The sequence below is a fragment of the Taudactylus pleione genome, unplaced genomic scaffold (assembly GCF_031769625.1).
Source record: "Taudactylus pleione unplaced genomic scaffold, aTauple2 ptg000398l, whole genome shotgun sequence".
Lineage (NCBI taxonomy): Eukaryota > Metazoa > Chordata > Amphibia > Anura > Myobatrachidae > Taudactylus > Taudactylus pleione.
The window spans coordinates 4,138,809-4,162,595 of NW_028284800.1; the positions used below are offsets into that span (position 1 = coordinate 4,138,809).

The window sequence follows — 23,787 nt, forward strand, 5'->3', positions numbered from 1 at the left end:
TTTCCCTCCCTCACCTGTGTAGTAACACATTTTCCTCTCTCATCTCTGTAGTAACACATTTCCTTCCCACACTATTCAAATAGGGGAGCGACAGCAACTCCCAGTGTCATTTGGCAGCACTTAAGGGGGCAATTGGTGTTCAAATATGAACTATGCCACAGCCACGATGAGACAGTCAGGTAGGACATTGCAAAGGGGGAGGAAACATTTTAGCCATTTTCCCCCTCTTAGGAGTCAAATTTCGAAAAATCCCTTCTTAGTGGGCACCTACGTCATGGTAGGGAGGACATATGCTGGCTCCCTTGCTGTTCAAGTGAAGTCAGATGAGAATAAAGAGAGGTCCAGCGCTTGGCAACTTGAGGAGCAGCAGAGCAAGTAAGGTCTTAGTGGGACACCTTTTCCTCATCATCACCCTAAACCACCAGGGTTTCAGACATTAAGCCAGTGTCACACAGTCAGGCAGCAGGCACGTGAGCATGGTATGTGGGTGCTGTGCCCTAGGCCTTTGAGCATAATTAGGTGTGGAGAGTAAAATGTTAGTGTGACGCTGCTTTGAGGTGGCATCGATTTCTAAGTGGGTAAGGGCTGGAGGAACTAAAATCTTGTCTAGGGTACCAAAATGGTCAGGGCTGGCCTTGGCTCACCAGAGTGAACAAGCACTGCTGCCATTGTGTCATGTAGAGCTGTGGCAGCGGCCAGCCACTGAACACTGACAGCCTGTGTAGGCTCCGTGTGCAGATACTACCTTACATGGAAGAAGGGGGCGGGGCAGTGCGGCGCTTGCGACAGGCAGTCTTGGGCCATGTGCAGGATTACCCACGGGGAGCTCAATTTTCTTTTAAGTGTATCCTGGAATTACATGTGGGGTGGGAGATGGGGCAAAACGTTAATATCGCACCAACGGGCTGGCACCTTATAGATTACTGGAATGTTGCAGTCTGCCCTCTGACAACCCAGCAAATATAATGGCACAGCAACGGGGGCAAGTCCTTACAGATGTTATAGGAATGTAGAGACAATGATGTTGAGCACCAGGTGTCCTGATTGGATCTCAGCAAAGCAAATGTTCCTCTGAGCCTTTGTGTTACATTCACTCAGGAAGGATTTGCAGCTCCATATGGTGTGTCTCCATCAGATACTTTTACTTTTAATGAAGAGCTGATACAATAAAGTATTTTTTGGAGTTTAATTTTAATTTGATGATGCATGAAAATTGTATAAAAAAATACTTGCCTGAGGAAGTACAGACTTACGAGTTGCACTGAAATTGTGTGATTTTATTCCGAATTACTTCAATAATTTTATGTTTTTACAATTATTTTTTATTTGTATTATCTTTTATATTAATTTTTATATATTTGTTGTTTAGTTATCTGTGTGCTACTGAGTCTCTGAAGCTGTATACGAAGCGCTACAATGTAGCGCCCGCAGCTTTCTTCATTTCAAGTTCTATTGTGGTTCATATACAAACTCAGCTACACACAGATTTACCAAGTGTCATATATTACATTAATCAGCATAGTCTGCTGGTGCTTCCTAGTCGCATTGCATTGCGAAATTAGATGCATTTTTGGTGACAAAAGATGCCAGACGCTAGCAGAGTAACACGGGACCTGGCGGCTCGCTCACGCCAGGCAAGTCGTGCTGTGTGGCGTATTGAGGCTAGATGTATGAGGACACATCTGTACATTTCTTTTCTGTCGCGGTACCCACAAATCACTATTGATTAACGGTTGGAGAAGCTCTGGAACTACAAATCTCTCTACATTTACTCCTATGTCCCATCACTTTGCTTCCTCTACACCTTCCCTCCTGCTCACCAAACCATTCTCCACTTCAGCCACTCCATCCACCGTAATCCCCCCTGGTATCCCATTTCTTATTATACGTTTTAACACCCATAGCTACTTCCCCTCACCCACCTGCTCTTGCCACAATAATCCCCTTACACATACATCTTCCTCTTTCTCCTACAAACCCTGCTCCTTCTTCTGGAATGCAGTAATCCTGCCACATCTGCCCACTTCCCCCATTCTTGTGCGTTTTCTGGAATACTAGATCTGTCTGCAACAAACTGGCCTCCATCTTTCATTTTCTAAAGCTCTTTGGCCACATCCCTCCAGTTGATGATTGAACCTATCCAACGGCTGGTCACACATCTTCAGTGGGCCCCTTCATTGCATTTCACTGGTGGGCCTTTCATGCCCCAATCCAACACGGTTCACAAACATATCAAATACTAAATTGTTGATACACTAAATTTTATTTACTACGTCCACTATTTCCTTTAACTTTATTTTGTCATCTCATACTTGCCAATATTGTAAGTAGATAAATATAACAAAGGTGGACATTTAAAGGCAGAATACTAATAATATACAAGTAAATAAGGACCTCACTTAAGCACTAGAAGCACATTATAAAGTGGATATAAAAAAGGGGTGCAATCGATTTAACTGGACCTTACAATTAATAGCAAACAGTTAAACTAATTAAGACATTTATATTTTCTTTATTTACACAATATATTTCAATTTCTATTACACTAGTCATTATATTTGATATATATATACACACATACATACATACACAAATAGGCATCATTATTCTGGGATTATTTGTTTTGAATAATTTATAAATTGCTGACATTTTTGCAAATTTACATATGTCAAGTCCTTTCAGCTGTGTCCACATCTATTAACATATCTGGAAAGGTCTAACTGGAATCTTCATGTTTATAAATATAAATGTGCCTATAAATAAATAGGTGTAATTATTGGCATGAATTTCATGATTCGTTTCGCCTTGTGCTAAGCACTAGTGGTCTCTCTGAATTAAAAAGTGAATAATTTTAAATCGGCCCATTGGTTCTTCATAAAACCAAAATCCATTGTTTTGAGGGGGTTTTATACCATTTTTTCATACTTTTGGTGCTGCATGCTCATCAAAGAACATCCCCTTCCATTTTCATTAGCGAATGATCACAAAAATAATGTATTTTTACTGTACAAACTGAAAGCAATATGAATATATTCTGTTTGCTAGGTTCCAGTACACATACTTTAACTTTTAATGCTTACATTTACTATTTTTGTTTTAAACTTGCAACCATATAAACGATCATTTAAAGCCACATTACAATGGCTGATAAACTTAATTTTATGTCTGGCTGGCTGCACCAAGTACAGAAGGAAATGGTCAGTAACAATAAGTGAATTGGACATTATCAGAACATGGTTTACAAATAAAACTGTATTACAGAGTCCAATATTCAATTATTTGTCAAGTTATATTTGGAGCCTTCACCAAACCAGCATGATCTATGAATAAATCAATCAACATAAAATATTAATTTCTAAAGAAAAAGCTGTAAAATAAATTGCACAACAGAATTTAGCAATTTATTGTAGTGGAAAAATGCAGTCTTTTACCATTCCTTTAAGTCTTTTCTAGTCCATTAATTACCTGCAGATGTCACTGCTGTTACTATCCAGGAAGAAATGAAGCTTGTGGGAAGCTGAGACAGCAACATACAAAAGGAAAGGCAGCTAAGCAAATTTTAACAAAGAAAGCGTAAAAAAACAAAAAACAAAAATCTAATTTACATTTAAAAATGAACTTTGTCCAAATCATTTTTCATTCTTATTCCATAAGTGGAAAGTAAAATAATCAATTACATTTCCACTGTTCTAGAACATTTAAATGTATACAGAATTATTCAAAATCATATTATTAAGTATGAATGAATTTTCCTTTAATTTTACAAATGATATCTAATAAAAATATTTTTGTTAATATTTGCATTAGAGACTATTTCCATTTCTCTATTTACTATATTGTAATTAAAAGTACTTTACAAAACAGAAGAAATCTTAAGTGATACTGTACAATTGTTATTTTTTTCTAAGCTACATAAAGATTAGAGGGGTTTCATCCTTTCGCGACCGACCATTCTTACTGAGGGTATTTGAGATTTTAAAAGAAATAAATGACAAAAAAAAATAAAAAAATTGTGCAATATATGAAGAAAAAGATCAATTTTGTTTAAACAGAAATTGCTACTTCTCTAGAATCAAGATAGATGCCACACAGATTAGCTAACACATGCTTGCATGGAATAGCATGTATAGACAGATGATTTTAGAAGTCTATTTAAAGAACAAAAATTGCCAGCTATGATTAATATTTTACCTCCATTGATTTATGACCTTTGTTGTTCAGGAAAGACCTAATGTAGCTAGCTCCTAATGGTCTCTAATGAAACTACAATTTCATTATCAGGTTTTGTGGAAGCACAATTGAAAAAAAATATATATATATGGATGCTTTGTATAAATGGCGAGGTACCCAGTAACCGAATAAAGTAGTTCCTGGAATCAAACCACCCAGTCCCAGTATTGGTGGCATTTTGTAATGTCATCATTTTTATTTATTTGAATTATTTGGGCCCTATTTCTTGACTGCTAAGGGATATACACATTCCTGCAACCACTCCCAAACATGTTTATTGATCATCTTGCAACTCAAATCACTACTTTATATCAGCAGGTTTCAGAGTAGTAACATTTCCAGTAGAGCTTTCCAATAAACCAGCCTCATCAAGTCAGATCTGCTGAAAAGCAAATCAAAGAACAATAGACCTTAATTCATACATATGGTGTAAAAGACAGTGCATTTTATAAAAGGAGTATTTCTTTTTCTTTGTCTCTACAATTTACAGGGATAACACCAAGGAGAGAGACGAGAAGACAAATTGTGCAAGACAGGAATATGTTTAGAAACCGCTCTTCTAGGTAAAACAAATTAGGTAGCTCAGGTGATTGCAATGACCCTGTGGACAGTCATGAAATGGTTGTGGTGTCTAATTTGTCACGTAACTCTTTGGCAGTAAGCACATTAGTCAGAGCAAATCCGTTTCACCCAGCTTGAGACTGGCTCCGTCTGCACTGGTAAAGCCATTACCAAGCAGCCATCAGTACATTTATATTTTGGATAATGGGTAAGCTGCGGTGTGAACAGGCATCTCTCCCTGCTGTGAGTTGTCCAAGCTGTCTCTGCAGAGAACTCCTGACAGATGGTATGTGTAAATGAGAAACACATTTTTTTCACTTGCAGGGTGCAAGAAAGTATTTAGAGAGAATGAAGAATAAAAATCTAAAAACGATTTACGTCTGCTAATGAATAACAGGGCAATAGCTTAGAATATAGGGTCATTAGCCGAGAACAGCATAAAGTTCAATAAATTAATGTTAGGAAACCGATTTAAAAGGAAAAGTGGCATTTAAATTCAAGTTGGTAACCAGGAAACCACTTAGAGAATCTGTATTTACATTCAACATGCCTTACATGCTTATGTGCAAAGATGGAGGTGATCCCCCGTATGGATAGCATCACCATTGTTTGGTTTGTGTTAATGAATTGCTGTATTTAAAATTAAAAAAGGAACAGATATTAGAGGGAGAGAGTCTGCCTCACAGGCAGATGTCGTCTGATCCTTGACGCTTTGCATTTATACCCACTAGATACGGGACAAAGTTCCAAGGATCTTAACAGGTCTAAATTTCAAAATAACCCTTTACTACACCGCCATAGAAAAAAAGGGATGCAGTCATAATGTCAACATTCATAATGTCAACACCACAATATTGACAATTATGTCGACATTGCTGAAATGTCGACACTGAACATGTCGGCATCTGCAGAATGTTGACGCGTTTACAATGTTGACGTGAAATGTTGACTTTCTGCAAGGGACCGGAGGGTTAGGCTGCAGCAGCAGAGGGTTAGGATTAGGCTACAGGAGGGGAGGGTTAGTGTTAGGGATACCCACTGCCAGAAGCAATGCAGTATCAGCCAGAAATCCTCATTAGCTGACTGCTGGACCTGGAAGACACCGCTGGAGCAGCCGGGCCCGCCAAACCAGGTAACTCACCACTAGACCGACCAGGAATGTTTTGTGGACATTCTAACCATGTTGACATTTCATCAATGTCGATGTGATGAATGTTTGCGTTAACAATGTCTACATGCCAAGCATGTAAACAGTACCATATCAACTGAAAACCCACCTGTTCATAAAGGCATATCTGTCCACCACTTAGTCTACCTCAACCTTTTGCACTCTACAATTCGCTCACCCCTGCCCTTTACACTGGCTCACTTCTTATGTCTTCCATTTGTCTCCCCCTTCACTTTAGACTGAAAGCTCCGTGAGCAGGGCCCTCCACCCCCCTGTTCTCATCAGCTTCTTCTCTTGCACACCAGCTACACTCTACACCTCCTCCTTGGGTTCTCTGCCCCTGGACTCCACTCCTACAACATAAACCCGTTTTATGCACTCATGCCAATAGCTACAGGTTACGCTGAATATTTCCATTGCCCCCCTTGCATCAGTAGCTGGGTTGAGATTTGTAGTGCTAATTGTGACTTGTCCATTGTATTGTATTGTACGGTTTTACCCTGTACGGTCTTATTGTTTTGCCTCTGTATGGTGCTGCAGACCACGTGTGGTGCCCTATAAAGTCTAATAATAACAATAATGTCTAAATTATGAATGATGACAAAATATACCACATTCTAGAAACAACACTATTTCATATCACACAGGGCGATCCCCATTATCTGCAGAAGGCAGGTATGTTTAATGATAACAATAAAATAAAATAATGCTCAAAATAAAATAAAAAAAATATTTTGAAAAATCCAGATCTCCTTTGCCCTGGCTGCACTATTTTTTGCAGCTGCTAAAGCAGTTTATTTTGAATGTTTTCATTATGATGCACCCTTCCATGTTATTATAGAAGCAAACAGGATAATAAATGGTTAAATGGATCTCAACATTTTCAAAAAATATTATTTTAATTTTCTGAAACAGGATTTATTAACACCAAGGAACCAGAGGTTTCTGCATTTTGTTGCTTTGTTTTTACAGAAGAAATGACAGCCAATGATTGTATATAGCTCCATTCGCCCAGAAACCTAAATACAACGTAGGTCTTGTGTTATGTCTTCTGCAGTCTTGGAATTTACCTCTAATGCTTCATTACATTGTCAAAAAATAGACAAATGTGAATAATACTGTAAGCAGCTTACTGCTTGCAAATGTATTGACCGGATCGTGATTTGAAAATATGAAATCAATTGTACAAATACTGATTAAAATACACTAGAGGGTGATATGGCACCACATATTCCTTTCATACGTAAGGTAAAGCTTTACAAACTGTCTTTTTATGAAAGGAAAAGAATGAATCCATTTTCCCACTGCTTTAAAACCTGCACTGAGGTCTTGAGTGATGGCGAGTGCAGCCGGCCACGGCTATTCAGAGCAGGTTTTTGGCTCGTAGCCAAAGTTGATTGCAAACACCTGTGCAATCAGTGGGAGCGTTTTGCTGGTGTGTTCATTCACAAGCGAGGCACTGCCATAGGGACTGCCCTTGTGGGCTCTGTGAGCAGCTGGCAAATCCAACTGGGGCAATTTAGCTGTAATCAGCAGTGCTGAATATAAAGTACATCTACAGCTCATGTGAGTTAAGTTTTAAATTTATTTTATAGGCTCTAAAACAAAAGTCCCTCAGTAACTGGTTTTGTAAAATGAAGATATTTGCTCTGGATACTTTACCCAGAGTAATTTACATGTTTGTAAGAAAAAAAAAAAAAAAGAAGAGGAAGAATAATGTACAGCTGGGAATCGGTACCTGTGCGCAATTGCGGGCTTGTGCCCTTCGCCTTTACAACGCGGGACATCTTCGTGTAGGTATGCCAGCCCTCGAGACATCGTCTCTGCTATGTGGCACAATTCATTCCAGTTTATGATGCTTCCTTTCAGATAATCTGTCAGGGAACCCTGCAGAACCGACACAATAGATTATTTCCGAGCAGCATTTTGCGGACAATCATATAGTTAAAACAATACAGGATTCCTTATACTCTGCTTGCGGAGTCAAAAAATCCAATAAATTGCTTAGTAACAAATCACTATTCCCTTGAATATCACACTGTTGTCCTTGAACTATATTTCAGCGTAGCCTTTCAAGACCAACCAATATAGCAGCTGTTATGTGTATAAATACAAACATGTAAAAAACAGTACAATGTGAATATGCAAAAATATGATTTATCTCAATCTCTGGTACGTTCTGAATATGGTGCTGGCTGATTTGTACATGTCAACAAGACATGACTTATAGGAGAAAGAAAGCACCAGACTATTGCTGTACTACGATGCACACCTAGTAACCCGAGGAAAAAGGTTCTGGTAACACATGTTTTCTACGTAGTCTATGACTGAATAATACCAGATAACTTGTATACACAGCTAAATACCAAAGGAGAGGGAGAGAGGGAAGAAGAACTGAAGGCTCTATAAGCTTGATATGTCATAAGCCACAAGGCTGTGGTTGGCCTATGCACTGGTCAAGTTTGGTATTTAGCATATTAGTATTTAGGCGGTGTTTACTGTGTTTGGATGGGTTATTTATGCATGTAGTGTAGCTTTAAGGATGACTGGTATAGCTTCCCCACCCTCCCTTCCCCTTGTTGTGCTTGGTTCATCTTTTAGTTGTTGTTTCTGGCTATTTTTAGTGCAAAAAAACGACATACCGTCAGCCCAGGTGCAAGTTTACTGTTTTGGGCTGCACTATCCTTACAGGGACAGCTACACCACCCTACCGGGATGGGTTAGCCAAGTTTTGAAGGGAGAGTTGCATATCCTGGTTTGTGTTGAAAAGAGCACCTAAGGTGGTCTCCATCTGCAATGCATGTTTGTTATCATTTAGTGGCTAATTAATGGGCTGCGATGATTTCTGCCCGTCCTCTCTTTGTGATACAGGTCTTTATTGAATTGCTTTAGAAATAAATTGCTGAGCTTTATATGCCAATTCACACCTATCAGTATTTATTTATTATTACTATTTGGTTAAGTCTAGAGCCGGTAGGAGGCTTAGAAGAACGAGAGGGATACATCAGCCATGTTGTGTGGAAGTAAGCTGGACCAGGTGGTGTTGGGAGACAGCAGCTAACTTTTATCATACTTACAGGAATCACAGAGTGTGCGGGCACAGTGGCTGACATAAGGGAGCGCATGGACAGTGTGACAAGAATAATGCGCGAGATAGCCCTCTGCTGACATATGCTGGTCTCCCGGTTTAAAAACTCATAGGTTGAATCATGTGATGGTCATTCAAAGATAAGAAGTGCTATAATGTGCATTATATTTATGCCTGCTTTAAATATATATTAGGGTAATAACATATAGAAACACAAGTTAAGGTACAACCACTGTTTAGCATAGTCCCACCTTGTATATACTTTGGTGCTTCACATTAATGCTTTGTCTCTTTATTGCCAAGTTCTCAGTACTGTAACGATTGCGGTCACACAACATCATTTTTAGCTTACACTTTTCACTAATTAGAGGGATCACTGAATTCAAATTGGCAAATGGGCACATTGTGGGTATCTACTTTAATCAGCAATGTCAGTAAGCTGGCAACAACAAGAACTTAGGGTCAGTAGGAGGGTTGAGGTGATTCAACTTAGGGACTTGCCTTGGTTAGGGTATAGTACCTCAACTCTCTGTGTTAATGGCTTCTGTAACATACAAGTGCCATGCAGCACGAGGCACTTGTAAGGAACCTCAAATGTTTACATGGCAAAATGATATAGAAACTTAGAAATCACCTTAGACAAATATGGAGGAAGGGGAAATGTGTGTCAAAGTAGCTCTGAAAGCCAATAAGATTTGGCCCAAAATATAACGTTTAGATTTAGGAGAGGTTAATGGATACCAATGAAGGAGAGCAAAAGCCACGTCGTCTGGGGACACCGAAGTTTGAATAACCTTTGATAATAAAGTGAACACTTCTATCAAAAATGGGCGTAATACAGAGCAATCCCAAAAAATATAAAGTTCTCAACAGCAGTACATTGGCACTAGCAATACTTTGAACAGAACAACCACATTTTATGTAATTTAACAGCAGGTATAGCCTATGGAGCAAGTTTATATGCATTTCAACATGGTCTGTACACTTTGAAACAAGAAAAGTTGGATACTCTCTTACTGCTTCAAAGTGAAAGTACGATGGAGATCTAGCTCCCAAAAAAGTTGAACAATAGATTTGTCATACACTTCTAGCTGTAAATATTGACCAAAAGGTGATCTCCCACTTAGATGAACTACTGGTCAGCCTCTCCAGAATCAACACTGACAGCAAACGAAAAGTATGTGGCACTGTAAACATTTCCCACACCCAATGATCAATTTGTAGATATTTGTAGCTTTCAGAGGGGAACAGTAAGATTTTTCACATCCCACAGCTAGTCAATCGCCAATAAGTACTTTGACTAACTAGTTGTTTCACAGGTATTGAGCTGGGTAGAGGAAATCAAAAGGATGGTCTAGAGAAAAGGAGAGCTTTTAGTAATGGTCTAGTGCTGAGACAAGAGGAAGAAAGAAAGAGATGGGAAGAACAGGGACAGAGAGTTAAGAGGGAAGGGAGGCAAGGGAAGAAAGGGAGGCAAGGGAAGAAAAGGAGGCAAGGGAAGAAAATGACAGAAAGAAAGGAAAGGGAAAGGAAGGAAAGAAGAGAGATGGGAAGATGGGAGAGAGAGAGAGAGAGAGAGAGAGAGAGATATGGGAAGGTGGGTGTAGAGAGGCACAATAGCTAGCAACATGACGAAAGACAGGTCCAAAATACTAGTAAAAATATATATGTTTTTACAGAATTGTAAAATGTTCATGACCATGAGAATTCAAACATTTGCAACAATAAACACCAAGCATATAGTGTCATTTTACCTTCTCATGGAACTCTGTGATGAGCCAAAGTTCCATCTCTAGGTTCGTTCCTCTCTTCTCAGCCGCGATGAACTGCAAGAGGTTTTCATGTTTCATTCCAGCGGTGTTGAAAATTTCTCTCTCACTTTGCCAAGATTGTTTGTCCTAATATAACAGACAATGTCACTAGTCAACATTCAGTTTAATAGAAAGCCAAACAGCTGGAGGGCTAGACAATGGCAAATACAGGAGGCTGTAGATAAAAGCATGGCGATAACAGCTCTGGTTATGTAGCCATACGAAACACTTTTCATTCCCACTCTATACAGTGTGACCTGAGGATAAAACAATACCATCACTTTGATTTCTTTAATGCTTCATTCATGCTAGATAATACATCTGTGATTTACCTGTCAGGCAGTTATACATTATATCGTATGATACACGTATGATAAGTACAGCATCTTCTATATTTGTTGCATCCATTGTATGAGTACAGAACATACAATTATCCTAGAAATAAATGTAAACTTTCTATTGGCTGATGTCAGCCTACATTTATACACAGGTAAACAATATGAAACTTATCTATAATAAAAACATGTGGGCATACTGAAGGGGAAAAAAGGTTGGTTTTATTCATTTTAGAACAAAGTAGGGAAAGGTATGGTAGCAAAGAAAGAATGGCTCTACATGCAGTATCATCTGCTCAAGTAAACAAGCTTAAATGGGGGCCAAATTCCAGCCCATAACATGTAATTCACAAAGGACCTAGATAGGGGCCAACCAGGGTTGCATAAAATTGGATTCTTTTTAAAAAATCAAAAACCGATTTATTTGATTTAAATAGGTTTTTTTATTATTATTATTATTTTTTTTAAATAAACGTTTAAACTTTTAAAACGTTTACGTAAAACATTTTTTTTAATAAAATATCCTATTTAAGTCCAAAAAAATCTGATTAAATCAAATAAATCAGTTTTTCTTTTTTTAAAAAATCCAATTTTGTGCAACCCTGGGCCAACTGCAAAACCATTGCACAAACACTTAAGGTATCCACACTCCCTTACTAATAACACACAAGGAGACCACAGGACAGGTGGTGCCGCTGATCCCTGTAGGGTCGAATCAGCCTAAACCTGTGTATATGGCGGGGAGAGCACCTAAAGACCTACAACAACTGTTACAGTTATTTCCTGCAACAATAAATCTGACATCAACCAAAAAAATAGGTAGGGTGGTAATGTCTGAAGATATAAGAGACCACCCAACCCAGAGATCAGTACTATAACACACCAACCATACCCAAACTTAGTACCTTTTACTTCCTGGTCGGCCAACTCAAAACATGCCATAACAAAGGGCTGAACCCTTTACTTAAACTTACTTACCTACACTTAAACTTCGCCATGCATAATAAAATTCCTTCTGCCCCTCTCTCTATAACCCTGTGTTTTATATGGTTATCTAGTCTGTGCTATTATAAATAAACTATTTGAGAGGAACACTGCACCTACAGTATATCCGAAAATTCTTTGAATTCACATTGTGGCTATATATGGCCATGAGCTTTTGGTCATGCTTTGGGTCTACTCATACTTACACAAAGTGTACGGGAGACTCCAGAATCTAGGGTGGCTCTTCCAGATGTCCGGAAAAGTGGACATGTCTTCTGGAGGCCGCCCACTTAACAAGTGAATCTCATCATAGCTGCCCCACACCTTGCTTTATAATGCCAGTAATCACAGCATTGTATATTGTGAGGTGGGGCAACGATTGCAGGCGCAATGTTACGTCCTCACAACACCCAAGTGTATGGTAATCAAAATGGGTGTGATTTTGTCTATGCTTTTAACAAGCATATATTAACCCTTGTGTGCACCAGCACATATACTGTATAAGAACCCAGCTAGCCATGAATCTTAACTATAAAATTCTTCCTTTACGCACAGTATAAAAAAAAAGGAAGAAGAAAAAAAAAAAAAGACGTTTGTTAAGCTGCTAAATAGCACATTTCACATAGAGCTTCTTACATACAGAGCTTTCAAAATATTTTCAGCATTAGAACACAATCTTGACTTAATGAGCACAAACCCAATCAAGCTTTTATCTAGCTACAAAGATGGGGATTGTGCACTTTTCCATAATTGTCCTTGTGTCCGATTTTTTTTCTCTCTCTTTCTTCGAAACAGAGCAGAGCTTTTTAGTGAATAGAGAAAATTAGATTCCTACCCAAATTTCCATTGCTGTTATTTTATTTAACGTTGAACGGGAGAACTTTAGAAAGGGAATCAACGGTGAATTTTCCTGATTAGAATGCGAATGAGCCATGGGCACAGACCGGTGTACAATGAGAGCTTCGATTCCTGATTTTCAGGGTAATGCCAGCTTTCACCTCCTGTGTTCCTTCTGGTGACGAGCCAAGAGCAGGGCAGAGTTTAGTCTGTAGAATGTTTAGTACACACAATGCAATGAACGGGAAGACTCAACTCTCAGCTTTTTATGGTAATGAAAGCAGTAAAACCAACCGATTTTCCTCAAAGCGTATCCCTTATGCCTCTCAAATTCTTGGATAGTAATATCATTAATATGAAACAACTCTGTACATTTAAAAGTCCATTTATCTAATTATGTCATCACCTATCAATACACTGTATTTGCATTAAAGGGACAGCTGTATTTGAAATAAATGGAAACGTTTAGGCATGACGGCTAATGCAAAACAATAAATAGTGAGGTATTTGCAGGAAGTGTTTCAAAGTTGAAACTTATATCATAGATAGTTAGGCTGGCGGCTAGTGACCGTGTGTTTAATCCTCTATTTCATTTGAAAGAAATGGAACATAAAAGTATGACTTCTATCACTGCTGTGAGGAGATAAAAACAGGAATTAATCTAATTTTGTAACATCCAGTCATGTACTCTATAGAGGAAATAAACTGGTTTTTTTTCGTGGCCGCAGCTCCCATCTAAAGTGACGGGAGCTATTTAATTGTTTGTGCTGCAGGTGTCCATTACTTATCGCGGTTGATGCCCACATGGTAGTTTGGGCGCCCAAAAGCCTGACTGAGTTGATTTCTGCTAGCCACCTCAGGAGGTGATAGCTGAAATAATGGGCGCCAACCACACTTGTGATCAGCTCCCCCCATCAGAAGTTGCCCCTGTGCACGGAGCTCCCCTCGCCCTCTACGGCCCTGTTTGCAACAGATGAGCATGGTGATTGAGTGTTTGTTGTGTACAGTCTTTGGAGCAGCCTCTTTACTGTATTTAAAAACCGGTCTATTTTTATATTCCTTGACTCACAAAATCGTAGCTTTATTCTTACAGATTCTTCCAAATGTTTTTTAATTTACAGTAAATTAACCATAAGCTAAAAAAAAACCTGCTGCTGCAGCATAATTCTCTAGTGTTCCGGAATGGTCTTTGCAATGAAGAATAATTGAACAGGGAATGAGGTGGAAAAGTCCTTTTGGGAATAAAAAGCATTTCATTATTTCAACTCTCAAGAGAATAATAATAATAATAAAAAAATAAAAAATCCAATAAGTAATTTGCTTTATACAGAAAATTGGTAATTTAATTTTCCAAATGTTAACCCCTAAAACATTATGTTTTTTTTTGTTACTTGACAATAAATATCCATGAAAAAGCTGGTCAGGTATTCGCTTTATACATACAGTGAGTAGCATTCATGTTGCAAAACATAATGTAAAATAGACTGCGGACTTCTATGTGAGGCTGACCCTTGAGTTTCATCCACCGAGATGCCTGTTCCAGAGACAGTCTCTGGAGCACAAAGTACACTGCTTGGTAATGAAAACAAAATTAAGAAAGTCCTTGGGATTGCAGTGTCACACAGATTAATGTTCAAATCACCAGAAATGGGGAATCTAAGCGCCTGGCAATTAGCAAGTGGACTTCTTGCTGTTACGTTACCATGATTCCTCTTTAATGAGCATAGTACACTGTTTCCTGCAAGTGTGCATTGACAGTCATCTTCAGAAAATACTCCGAGAACCAAAAATGCATCTAATCAGCAATCTATATAAATTCACAAACAAAAAACACAACTCTCTTATGAAGCTTTGGCAAGATATATATATCAATAGAAAAGTAAATAAAGATTATGCGATAATAGATACAAATGACATATGAAAAACAAGTTTTGTAGTGATTCAGTATAACTAATTATTTATTCAAATTTATATAGAGCACTCTTATTACGCAGCACTTTACAGATGAAATTTAGTCATTCACATAACTCTGCCTAAGTGGAACTTGCAATCAATATTCTCTACATGTACACAAATACACAATAGGGTTAATTATTTTTAATCAGAAGCAAACTAACCTACTAGCACACTTGCAGACTTTCTTGCTGCCCCTTCAGCAGGGGTTAGCCAGGTCAGCACAGCAGGGGGCACAGCACTCCAGAGGTGGGCGGTAAGAGGGGCATGGCAGCACAATTGTGACGTTGTGGCCCCCTCTCCCCACGACACAATACCAAGATTACCAGCATTGTAAAGCAGGGGGCAGGGCTATGATGACATGATACAGTGCGAATCGCATCATCGGCAACCTGGACCGCCCACTTCATTTGGGAATTGGGTGGCGCTGGACGGACGCGGTCAGCAGCAGCTCTGGACTGGGAGACTTCAATACTCTACAGAACGGCCAGAAGCACTACCAGAGATTCGGGAGCCTCCCTGGAGGGTAGGTAAGTATGTTTTTGGATTATGGGAGGAAACCGGAAAAAACACACGCAAACACACAGGGAGAACATACAAACTCCTCGACACAGAAAGCATAAATGCTAATCACTGTACTACCATCTGCATAAAACACATTTTATTTGTTGCGATTACCAAGTTGCTTAATGTGAATGAGCAAGTTTGTTTCTTACTGTTTTTTATAGAATGACGCATTGCATAACGCACCTATCCCTTTATGTGGACAGATCTGATTTAGGTGGGATGAAATGAATGGAAATGGATTACAGGGCAGAAGATCGTGTGAACTGATAAAACAATGCATTTGAATTGTGCACTGCATGGATTACCCTGGCTGTTTCCTGGTAACAAAATACTTAAGAAGTTTGGGATGATAAACATATATTAATATTTAGTATTTAGGGTCCCATTTAACAACAGGACATAACCCCTTTAGCACTCGCTAAAAGGGTTATGTCCTCCATTCAGTATTTCAGAAACATAAGTATTAGAGCGCAGTTTAATATTGTTGGGTTTATGTACTAAGCCTTGGAGAGAGATAAAGTGGACGGAGATAAAGTACCAACCAATCAGCTCTTGTCACTTTACAGGCTGTTTGAAAAATGTCAGTTAGGTACTGATTGGTTGGTACTTTCTCACTCTCCAAGGCTTCGTACATAGACCCGTGTTTTTTGGTTTTGCCATTTATTAGCATCAAATCTACATCATAACATTAAAACCACTGACATGTGAAGTGAATAGCATTGATTATCTCCTTACAATGGCACCTGTCAATGGGTGGGATATAATAGACAGAAAGTGAACACTCTTGAAGTTGATGTGTTGGAAGCAGGAAAAATGGGCAAGTGTAAGGATATGAGTGACTTTGACAAGAGCCAAGTTGTGATGGCTAGATGACTGGGTCAGAGCATACGGCAGGTCTTGGGGGGGTGTTCCTGGTATGCAGTGGTCAGTATCTACCAAAAGTGGTGAAAGCTAAGACAACCAGTGAACTAGCAACAGGGTCATGGGCACATAAATCTCATTGATGCTCATGGGGAACACAGGCTATCCCATCTGGTCCAATTCCATAGAAGAACTACTTTAGCACAAATTGCAGGAAAAGTTAATGTTGGCTATTTGGCAGTTTGCTGCATGTGGGGCTGCATAGCAGTCAAAGTGCCCATGATGACCCCTATCCACTGCTGAAAGTGCATACAATGAGCATGTGAGCATCTCAACCGCACCATGGAGCTACAGAAGGTGGTGGCCTGGTCTGATGAATTATATTTTCTTTTACATTATGAGGATGGCTGGGTTCATGTGCTATGTTTACCTAGAGAAGAGATGGCACCAGGATATATTATGGGAAGATGGCAAGCTGGCAGAGGCAGTGTGATGTTCTGGGCAATGCTCTGCTGGGAAACCTTGGGTCCTGGCATTCATGTGGATGATACACATACCACCTACCTAAACATTGTTGTAGACAAAGTACAACCCTACACGGCAATGGTATTCAATGATGGCAGTGCCATCTGTCAGCAGGATAATGCTCCCAGCCACACTGCAAAAAGTGTTCAGAAATGGCTTGGGGAACATGGCAAAGAGTTCAAGGTTTTGAATTGGCCTAAAAATTACCTAGATCAAAATCCAATAGAGCATCTGTGGTCTGTGCTGGGGAAAAAAAAAGTCTAAGCCATGGAGGCCCCAACTCACTACATATTAATATTAAACTTTTTTTTTTAGATGGCACCACAAGTGGTACTTGCAGAGGGCAAAACAATAATACAGTACAGTCCAATACACAGTAGAGAAAAAAGAAATAGCACTACAACACTTAACACAGCCACTGATGCAATGTAAATAGTCATTGTAAGTTGATACCTTTGTGCATTAGTGTGGGTGCAGATAACGGGTCTAGGTTATTAGAAGAAACAAACAACGAAGGAGTGGAGTCTGGGGGTGGAGAGCCCAAATAGTAGGTGAAGAGTGTAGCTGGTGTGTTATACCCCATTCACACCAGGATCCCAGGTCAAACCTGGGTTATTGAACACGGTTTCAAGCTGTGTCACAGCTGCTGAAGCAGAGTTCACACTGGACCGGGGCTATTGCCAGGTCATCCCTTTTCAGACTGCACCTGCGTGCAGTTTGCTGGCACTTGGAGATGACATAATCTCCAAGCACCGATGTTCCACCTCTCTGGTCCTTTTAGCGTGACGCAGGTTGATTAACCCGGGTTGCGACAGTTCACACAGCAGTCAACCTGGGTTGTTGCTGTGTTCGACCCTGGTTGTCCCTTTCATATCAAATCTGGACCCAGGGTAGCACCGGCAATAACCCGGGTTAAAAGTTTGATGTGAAAGGGTTATAAGAGAAGTAGGTTATGAGAACAGGAGGGCCCTACATGAAGCTTACAATCTAAACTACAGGACTTAAAGCTGCTAACGTCTAAGTGCCAGATACTACAGAACATCTTCAGAGGACTTTGAGGAGATCATGCCTCAATAGGTCAGAGCTGTTTTGGCTATGTGTGCAGTGGGAGTCAGGACCCTCTCCAATTGTTCACACTGCTGGTAAGACGAGGATGGTATAATGGAGGCAGGAACATGATGTAGGATGGAAAAAGAGGATGGAGATGTAGGCTGGAGGGCAGGGAGGTGTGACAGAAGATCTAGGTGAGGACTAACCCATCATCGGATGGGTCAAAAACTACTATTACAATATAAAAAGGCAGATACTGCTACTTTATTGTCACAGCTACTGTACCAACATGGTAATAACCGCCAAATTAGAATGTGGTGAATTTATTACATGGGGCTGATTCATTTAAATTTGATGCCCCGGAAGGGCACATTGTGTCCAGAAATAATGCAAGTTTTTCCTCGCAATGCCAATACTACCATAATATGCATATATGTTTGCAACCTAACAATGTTCGGTGGCACATAGCATTTCATTGAATTAGCCTCCATATATTTTGCTGTCTCTAGAATTGCCTCATTACATGAACAAACCTTTAAGTTGCTTTTTTCAAAGAATAATTATACATTTCAATGGATTTGAAAATCTTGGTAGATGGACTGAATTCATATTGTTAAATTCTGCCAAATACACAAACATATTTCATATTGTGATACTGGAAGCAATACAGTGTCCCGTGCACTAAAATGTCAAATATTTAAAAATTTTGATTCAGCTGATACAGTGGACACTGTGTAAAGTCGGGATCAATTGTGGATGCTGTAATTTGAGGTGTACAAGGCAGTTCTGTGAAGCATTATGGACTATGGAGAAGTGACCATACACTGGTAGAAGAGAATTAGATCTACTCAAGTAAAGCAGTGTGTGCTTGGTACAGGGAAGGATATTAAGCAATCTGCAGATTTCTATATTTCTTTAAAGTGTAACAAAGGGTACAGGAAAGAGCTAGAACTGGGAGTCGGCTGAAAACAAATCGTACAATGGGTCCTGAACTTTGCTAGACCTGACATAAAGCAGCTCTCTCACCTCTCCCTGGTGTGACTGAAAAGAACCTTATGTGCAATTTACCTCTATAAACAGCTGGCAGGAAATGTAAATCACTAGAGCACATTATTACCATGATCTCCTACCCAACTCCCAAACACTCCAGACGTGCTACAAATCTATACGCTCAGATCTGCATTAGGAGCTTATTTCTCTGATTTTTATTTTTGTAAGTGGCAAAGCTCTAAATGTTTAAAACTTCAAAACCTGAAGGTCTGTAACTAAGCTAATACTTTATATTTGCAAGGCTTCTGTGAATGTCAGTAGCAGTTTACGAACACTGTATATCCTCAAAAGTCACCTTTGGGGATGGGCAGCCTGCAGTGGCATGGCTGCTCTGTGTGCAATGATTATGGCAATAAACTAAAACTACCATTATATGCATAAATCCAATAGCAGTAATAAATGCTATCTGTCTCTCCACTGTAACGTCTTCGCCAAGCTCCCTACACCATTGTTGAATCAGTTACTGAGCATAGCTAACACTTGCAGAGCAGGTAACACACAATGGATTTTGCTGTGAGAGGGCTCCTAGAGACAGCCCAAGGATGTATGACACTGGAGCTTAGTTATTAAATATTATTTGCAGCAGATCCCTCAAAAACACCAGTTTTGGGGTGAATGACCACAAATATTAATTATCACCTGTGTGTAAGAAGGAGAGACCATAGCAAATATCTTCTACATCTCCTGCGGTTCCTCCATTTACGACAGCAGATTAATTTTCTATGGGGGCTATGAAGCTGTCAAATCTACCAAGCTCCGGAATGCAAAGCTTTACGGTGTTTGGTCCTGGTAGCTAACGTCATCTGAAGAAGGCGTTAGCAGCTGCAGCCTATGGGCTACACTTGACAATATTTACCAGGAGAGGGTTTTGCAGACGATAGGCTGCACACGTGTGGTCAGTGGACCACACGTGTAATAGCGCGCCGGGGTTACTGATATAGTAGTGCTAATGCAATCATTTCACTACTACACATTGCAGGGATGGCCGGATGGGCTACTTTCGGAGCCTCGGTCCCTGCATGTGTTTTTTTTTTTATACATTTGGGCGGTAAGTAATTTCTTATTGCAGCGATAAATTACAATTATCTGGACCAATAACTGATACATATGCCCCATTGTCTGTTAGCAAGACCAACCTAACTTTACATAAAGGCTGGGGGACTGTGGTATCTCGTAAACTAAAACTCTCAGATACAATGTTGCATTGGAAAATATGCAACAAATAACTTTAAAGTAAGCCCATTGTTTGCAATAGTAAAAAAAACATTTTGTATAGAAAAGGGAGAATTATTTTCTGTACTCTGACAAACTAATGCTTGAAGAAAGTTCAGTGTTGGTGGCCTTTGGTGAACATCCATACTCTCATTTCCCCTTCCCCTGCTGATGGTCCTTATAACTATGCCAAGCGGTCATGAATCTTTAATCTTCCTCCCTCTCCCCTCTCACTGACTTTTGCATTAAAAAAAAAACAAAAAAACAAAAAACAACTTTCTGAATAATAGAAATGCTGTTTTAATCTTCGGTTCAGATGCTCAACCCAACTGGCACCTTCCCTTCTTGCATTTTTCGGACTTTACAGCCAAGGAAAGAAAACACATATAAATCGCCCTTATCGCATTGGGGCCAGATCATCAAAGTCTATTACATTTGGGCCATAGTCCCCTAAACACTGCTTGTTGCCAAAATGTAGAAAAATAAATAGAAAATCCACACAAAATTACTTTGTTCACATATTCACAACCAGCACAAGAAAAAAAATGGTGAAAATAATAAAAATGTATAGAAATGAATACGTTGTTTTTTTTTTTAAACATTTACCTGAATGGGAAAGATTTTCACCGCTACATATTCATTTATCAGCCTCGCTTTCCAAACGCAGCCAAATCGCCCCCGCGCTTTGATTTCCAGGAGCTGCAAAGGCTTCAGTCCGACTAATGGAGATGGCGGAGGTGGGCCTGGATCCTAGGTAGATGGATACAGATGGCATTGATCTTTCATGTAACTTAAAACTCCAAGCAACCCCCGTGCTCCCTCAAAGAGAATGAGTTACTAATTAGCCTGGGTGCAGAACTAGATCACCTGCAATAACCTTCATATCCTCCTTTGTGACTCGCGCCACCTAACATTCATTAGGCCAAAGTTTACAAAGATCATTTTTATTTTAATATGTTCCTAAGACTAAAGTCTTCTAGGGAATGTCACTGATTAGGATCGAGGCTTGTCGAATGAAATATTTTTGAAAGGCTTTGCTGTTACTATGGAGATTAAACACAGAACGGAATGGTGCAAATGTAGTAATAAACCACGCTCTTCATTTCATTATTTTGGCAAACTTACAAAAGCAGCTAAGCCCTCTGCAACTCATGTCAGCTACACTGATGCCTGTTTGATGAAGTGCTTTTGCTGCACAGGCTTCTGCCGCAACAAGGCAATAAAGCACCTGATATAAGCCATGTAACATTTTATAGTCAATTAGCACTTTGGAATTAAAGGCATAGTAATTGTGATCCATTTACTCAAAAACAGTCTTGTAGCACTTTCACAAAATGCTCTCTTAAATCACATTTAATGCCGGTTAGATGGCACATGTAGAAGAAAATAGAATTCTTGTATTGATTCACAGCTTCTTATGGCTAAGGCTTGCCTGATCGAGAACACGTTCACACTAAGACATGTGTAACTTATTAGCATATGTCCATATGAATGAAAATCAATACTTATGTGTGTTTTAAAAGGACAATAAAACTTATTTCAACATACTCTAACAGCTGAACCATAGAATAAGTGATAAGAGCTGAAAGTCAGTGACAAAATGAGGGTAAAGGGGCGATGGATAAAATAAACCTGAAACATTGACAACATTCTTTTGAGACTATGAACTATATTTTACTAACTGCCGGATTTTCATAGACACCGTTCCGGGGCGGTTCTGCCCAAGGGATTTAAAACAGCAATAATATTCAATGCAAGACCACTGCATTAAATATTATTGCCGTTTTAAATTCCGCAGGCAAAACTGTGCTGTTTAGCAAATAGTGCCACCCCAGTGGAATGTACAAAAAAGAAAAAGAGTGGCAAAGCCCGGCTCAACTGCTAGGTGTAAATAAGTAGATAGGCACATGCCAGAAACATTGCCACACAACATTATACCCAGTTTTCCTTTTAGCGCAGTCCATATAAATCCTGTAGCTGCTAATTACTATTAATAAGAAATACCTTTTATTTAGATACATTTACAGCTCGGAGGAGAAAGAAGGAACACTTCATATTAACCACTAACAAGCCGAAGTCCCCCAGGTTAGTAAGAATTGAAAACATATTATAACAATTAACTTCCTACTGAAGTTACTGTACTACTCCCCCTCCCCACCTTCCATTTCTAAAGGTGCGTACACACTTAACGATTTGATTAGTTAAGGATTTCCCTTCAGATTTTCCCTTGAAAAATAGATTGAATTTATGTAATGAAATGAACGATTTTCACAATGATTTAATAAACGATGATGGCTGTGCTTAGCTGAAATCGTCATGTAGGACAGTCAGAATGGGCAATGAACGATGACTACTAACTCCAAACGGGAGCGCGCATTGGTAGTTATTGTTTATCGTTTTGCCCCTGAAACTGGACGATTTTTTGAATGACTTAACGATAACGACATTGTTAACGACAAATTGTCCAAAAAATTGTTACGTGTGTACGTACCTTAACGTAATAACACCCAGGTCAATAAATCATAGGCCAAGTCTCAACCCTTTCTCATTACAATAACTCCGGCTAGACCCAAGTCTGAGGAGAGTCCTTCCACTGGACCACACTCACCTCATTGATGTCAACATGCCCATAGGGAGGCTTCCGATGACGGTACATCCAGAATGCCAGCAGAATGGCCATAGACAGACCAGCTATAGGAAGCAGGGAGTACACTAGTATGTTTAGCACTGAGGATGACTGCTGAGTCTTCGGATTAAATGTTTCTGAAATTAAATCATAAAATAAAAGTAAATAAGGTCAATCAAAATGCTTCTAGTAATCTGTGTAAAAAGACATCTACACATAGCTGGCCAGTCTAAACTTGGAAGGTATTGTTATGCTTGATCTCAGTATACTTTTCAGTGGAGATATGCTGATGTGCTGTAAGTACTGATACTTATTCAGATTTTGAAATGTTTTAATAATTTAGGTTTTATTTAGAAAAGCATGCACCAACCTAGGATAACCACCATTGCTGCATAGCAGCCACAGGGCTCTGCAGTGCTGACAGCTTGGGAAAGAGTTGCCAACGATGCTAGACAAGAGGCATCTAGCTGTTCAAGAAACTAGGAAAGAATACTTAGCAAAAACATAAAACCAGCCCCATCAGCCGTCTCTCTACACACAGAGGCCGCATTCATCATCTACATAAATTTCTTTAAGATGTGAAAGTCAGTAACTAAATAAAAAAAATAGAACTATATATATATATATATATATATATATATATATACACACACACACACACGACAGGCTCAATCCACGGCACTCGACCATCTGGGGTGCCCTTGGTATGTGACCACACCATCTACATAAAAAATATCATACAAACTCGGCACTCACATGCTTTTCAAACTGCAACTCCTTTGAACATAGGGGATGTTGGTTCCAAAATATTGCAATAATTTGTTAAGCTGGCCACCGCTTCGCGGTCATTCCCATCTGGCCAGTCCCTACACTGATTCTCAGACAAATGAACTTGATCTGCCATCTTGGCCTCAAGCTTGCATACAATT

The 23,787-nt window shown here is 39.4% G+C and overlaps 1 protein-coding gene across 1 annotated transcript in view; it reads right to left on the reverse strand.

Annotated features, from left to right (window-relative positions):
• ACVR2B (activin A receptor type 2B) overlaps positions 1 to 23,787 on the reverse strand; it is a 191,055-nt gene that overhangs the window by 11,656 nt on the left and 155,612 nt on the right. Inside the window, exons 4-7 of the mRNA XM_088446409.1 lie at positions 22,841 to 22,995; positions 20,839 to 20,982; positions 10,802 to 10,945; positions 7,698 to 7,846 (exon numbers count right to left, since the gene is read on the reverse strand). Coding sequence (XP_088302535.1) covers positions 7,698 to 7,846; positions 10,802 to 10,945; positions 20,839 to 20,982; positions 22,841 to 22,995 — 592 coding nt within the window. The remainder of the gene's footprint in view (positions 1 to 7,697; positions 7,847 to 10,801; positions 10,946 to 20,838; positions 20,983 to 22,840; positions 22,996 to 23,787) is intronic.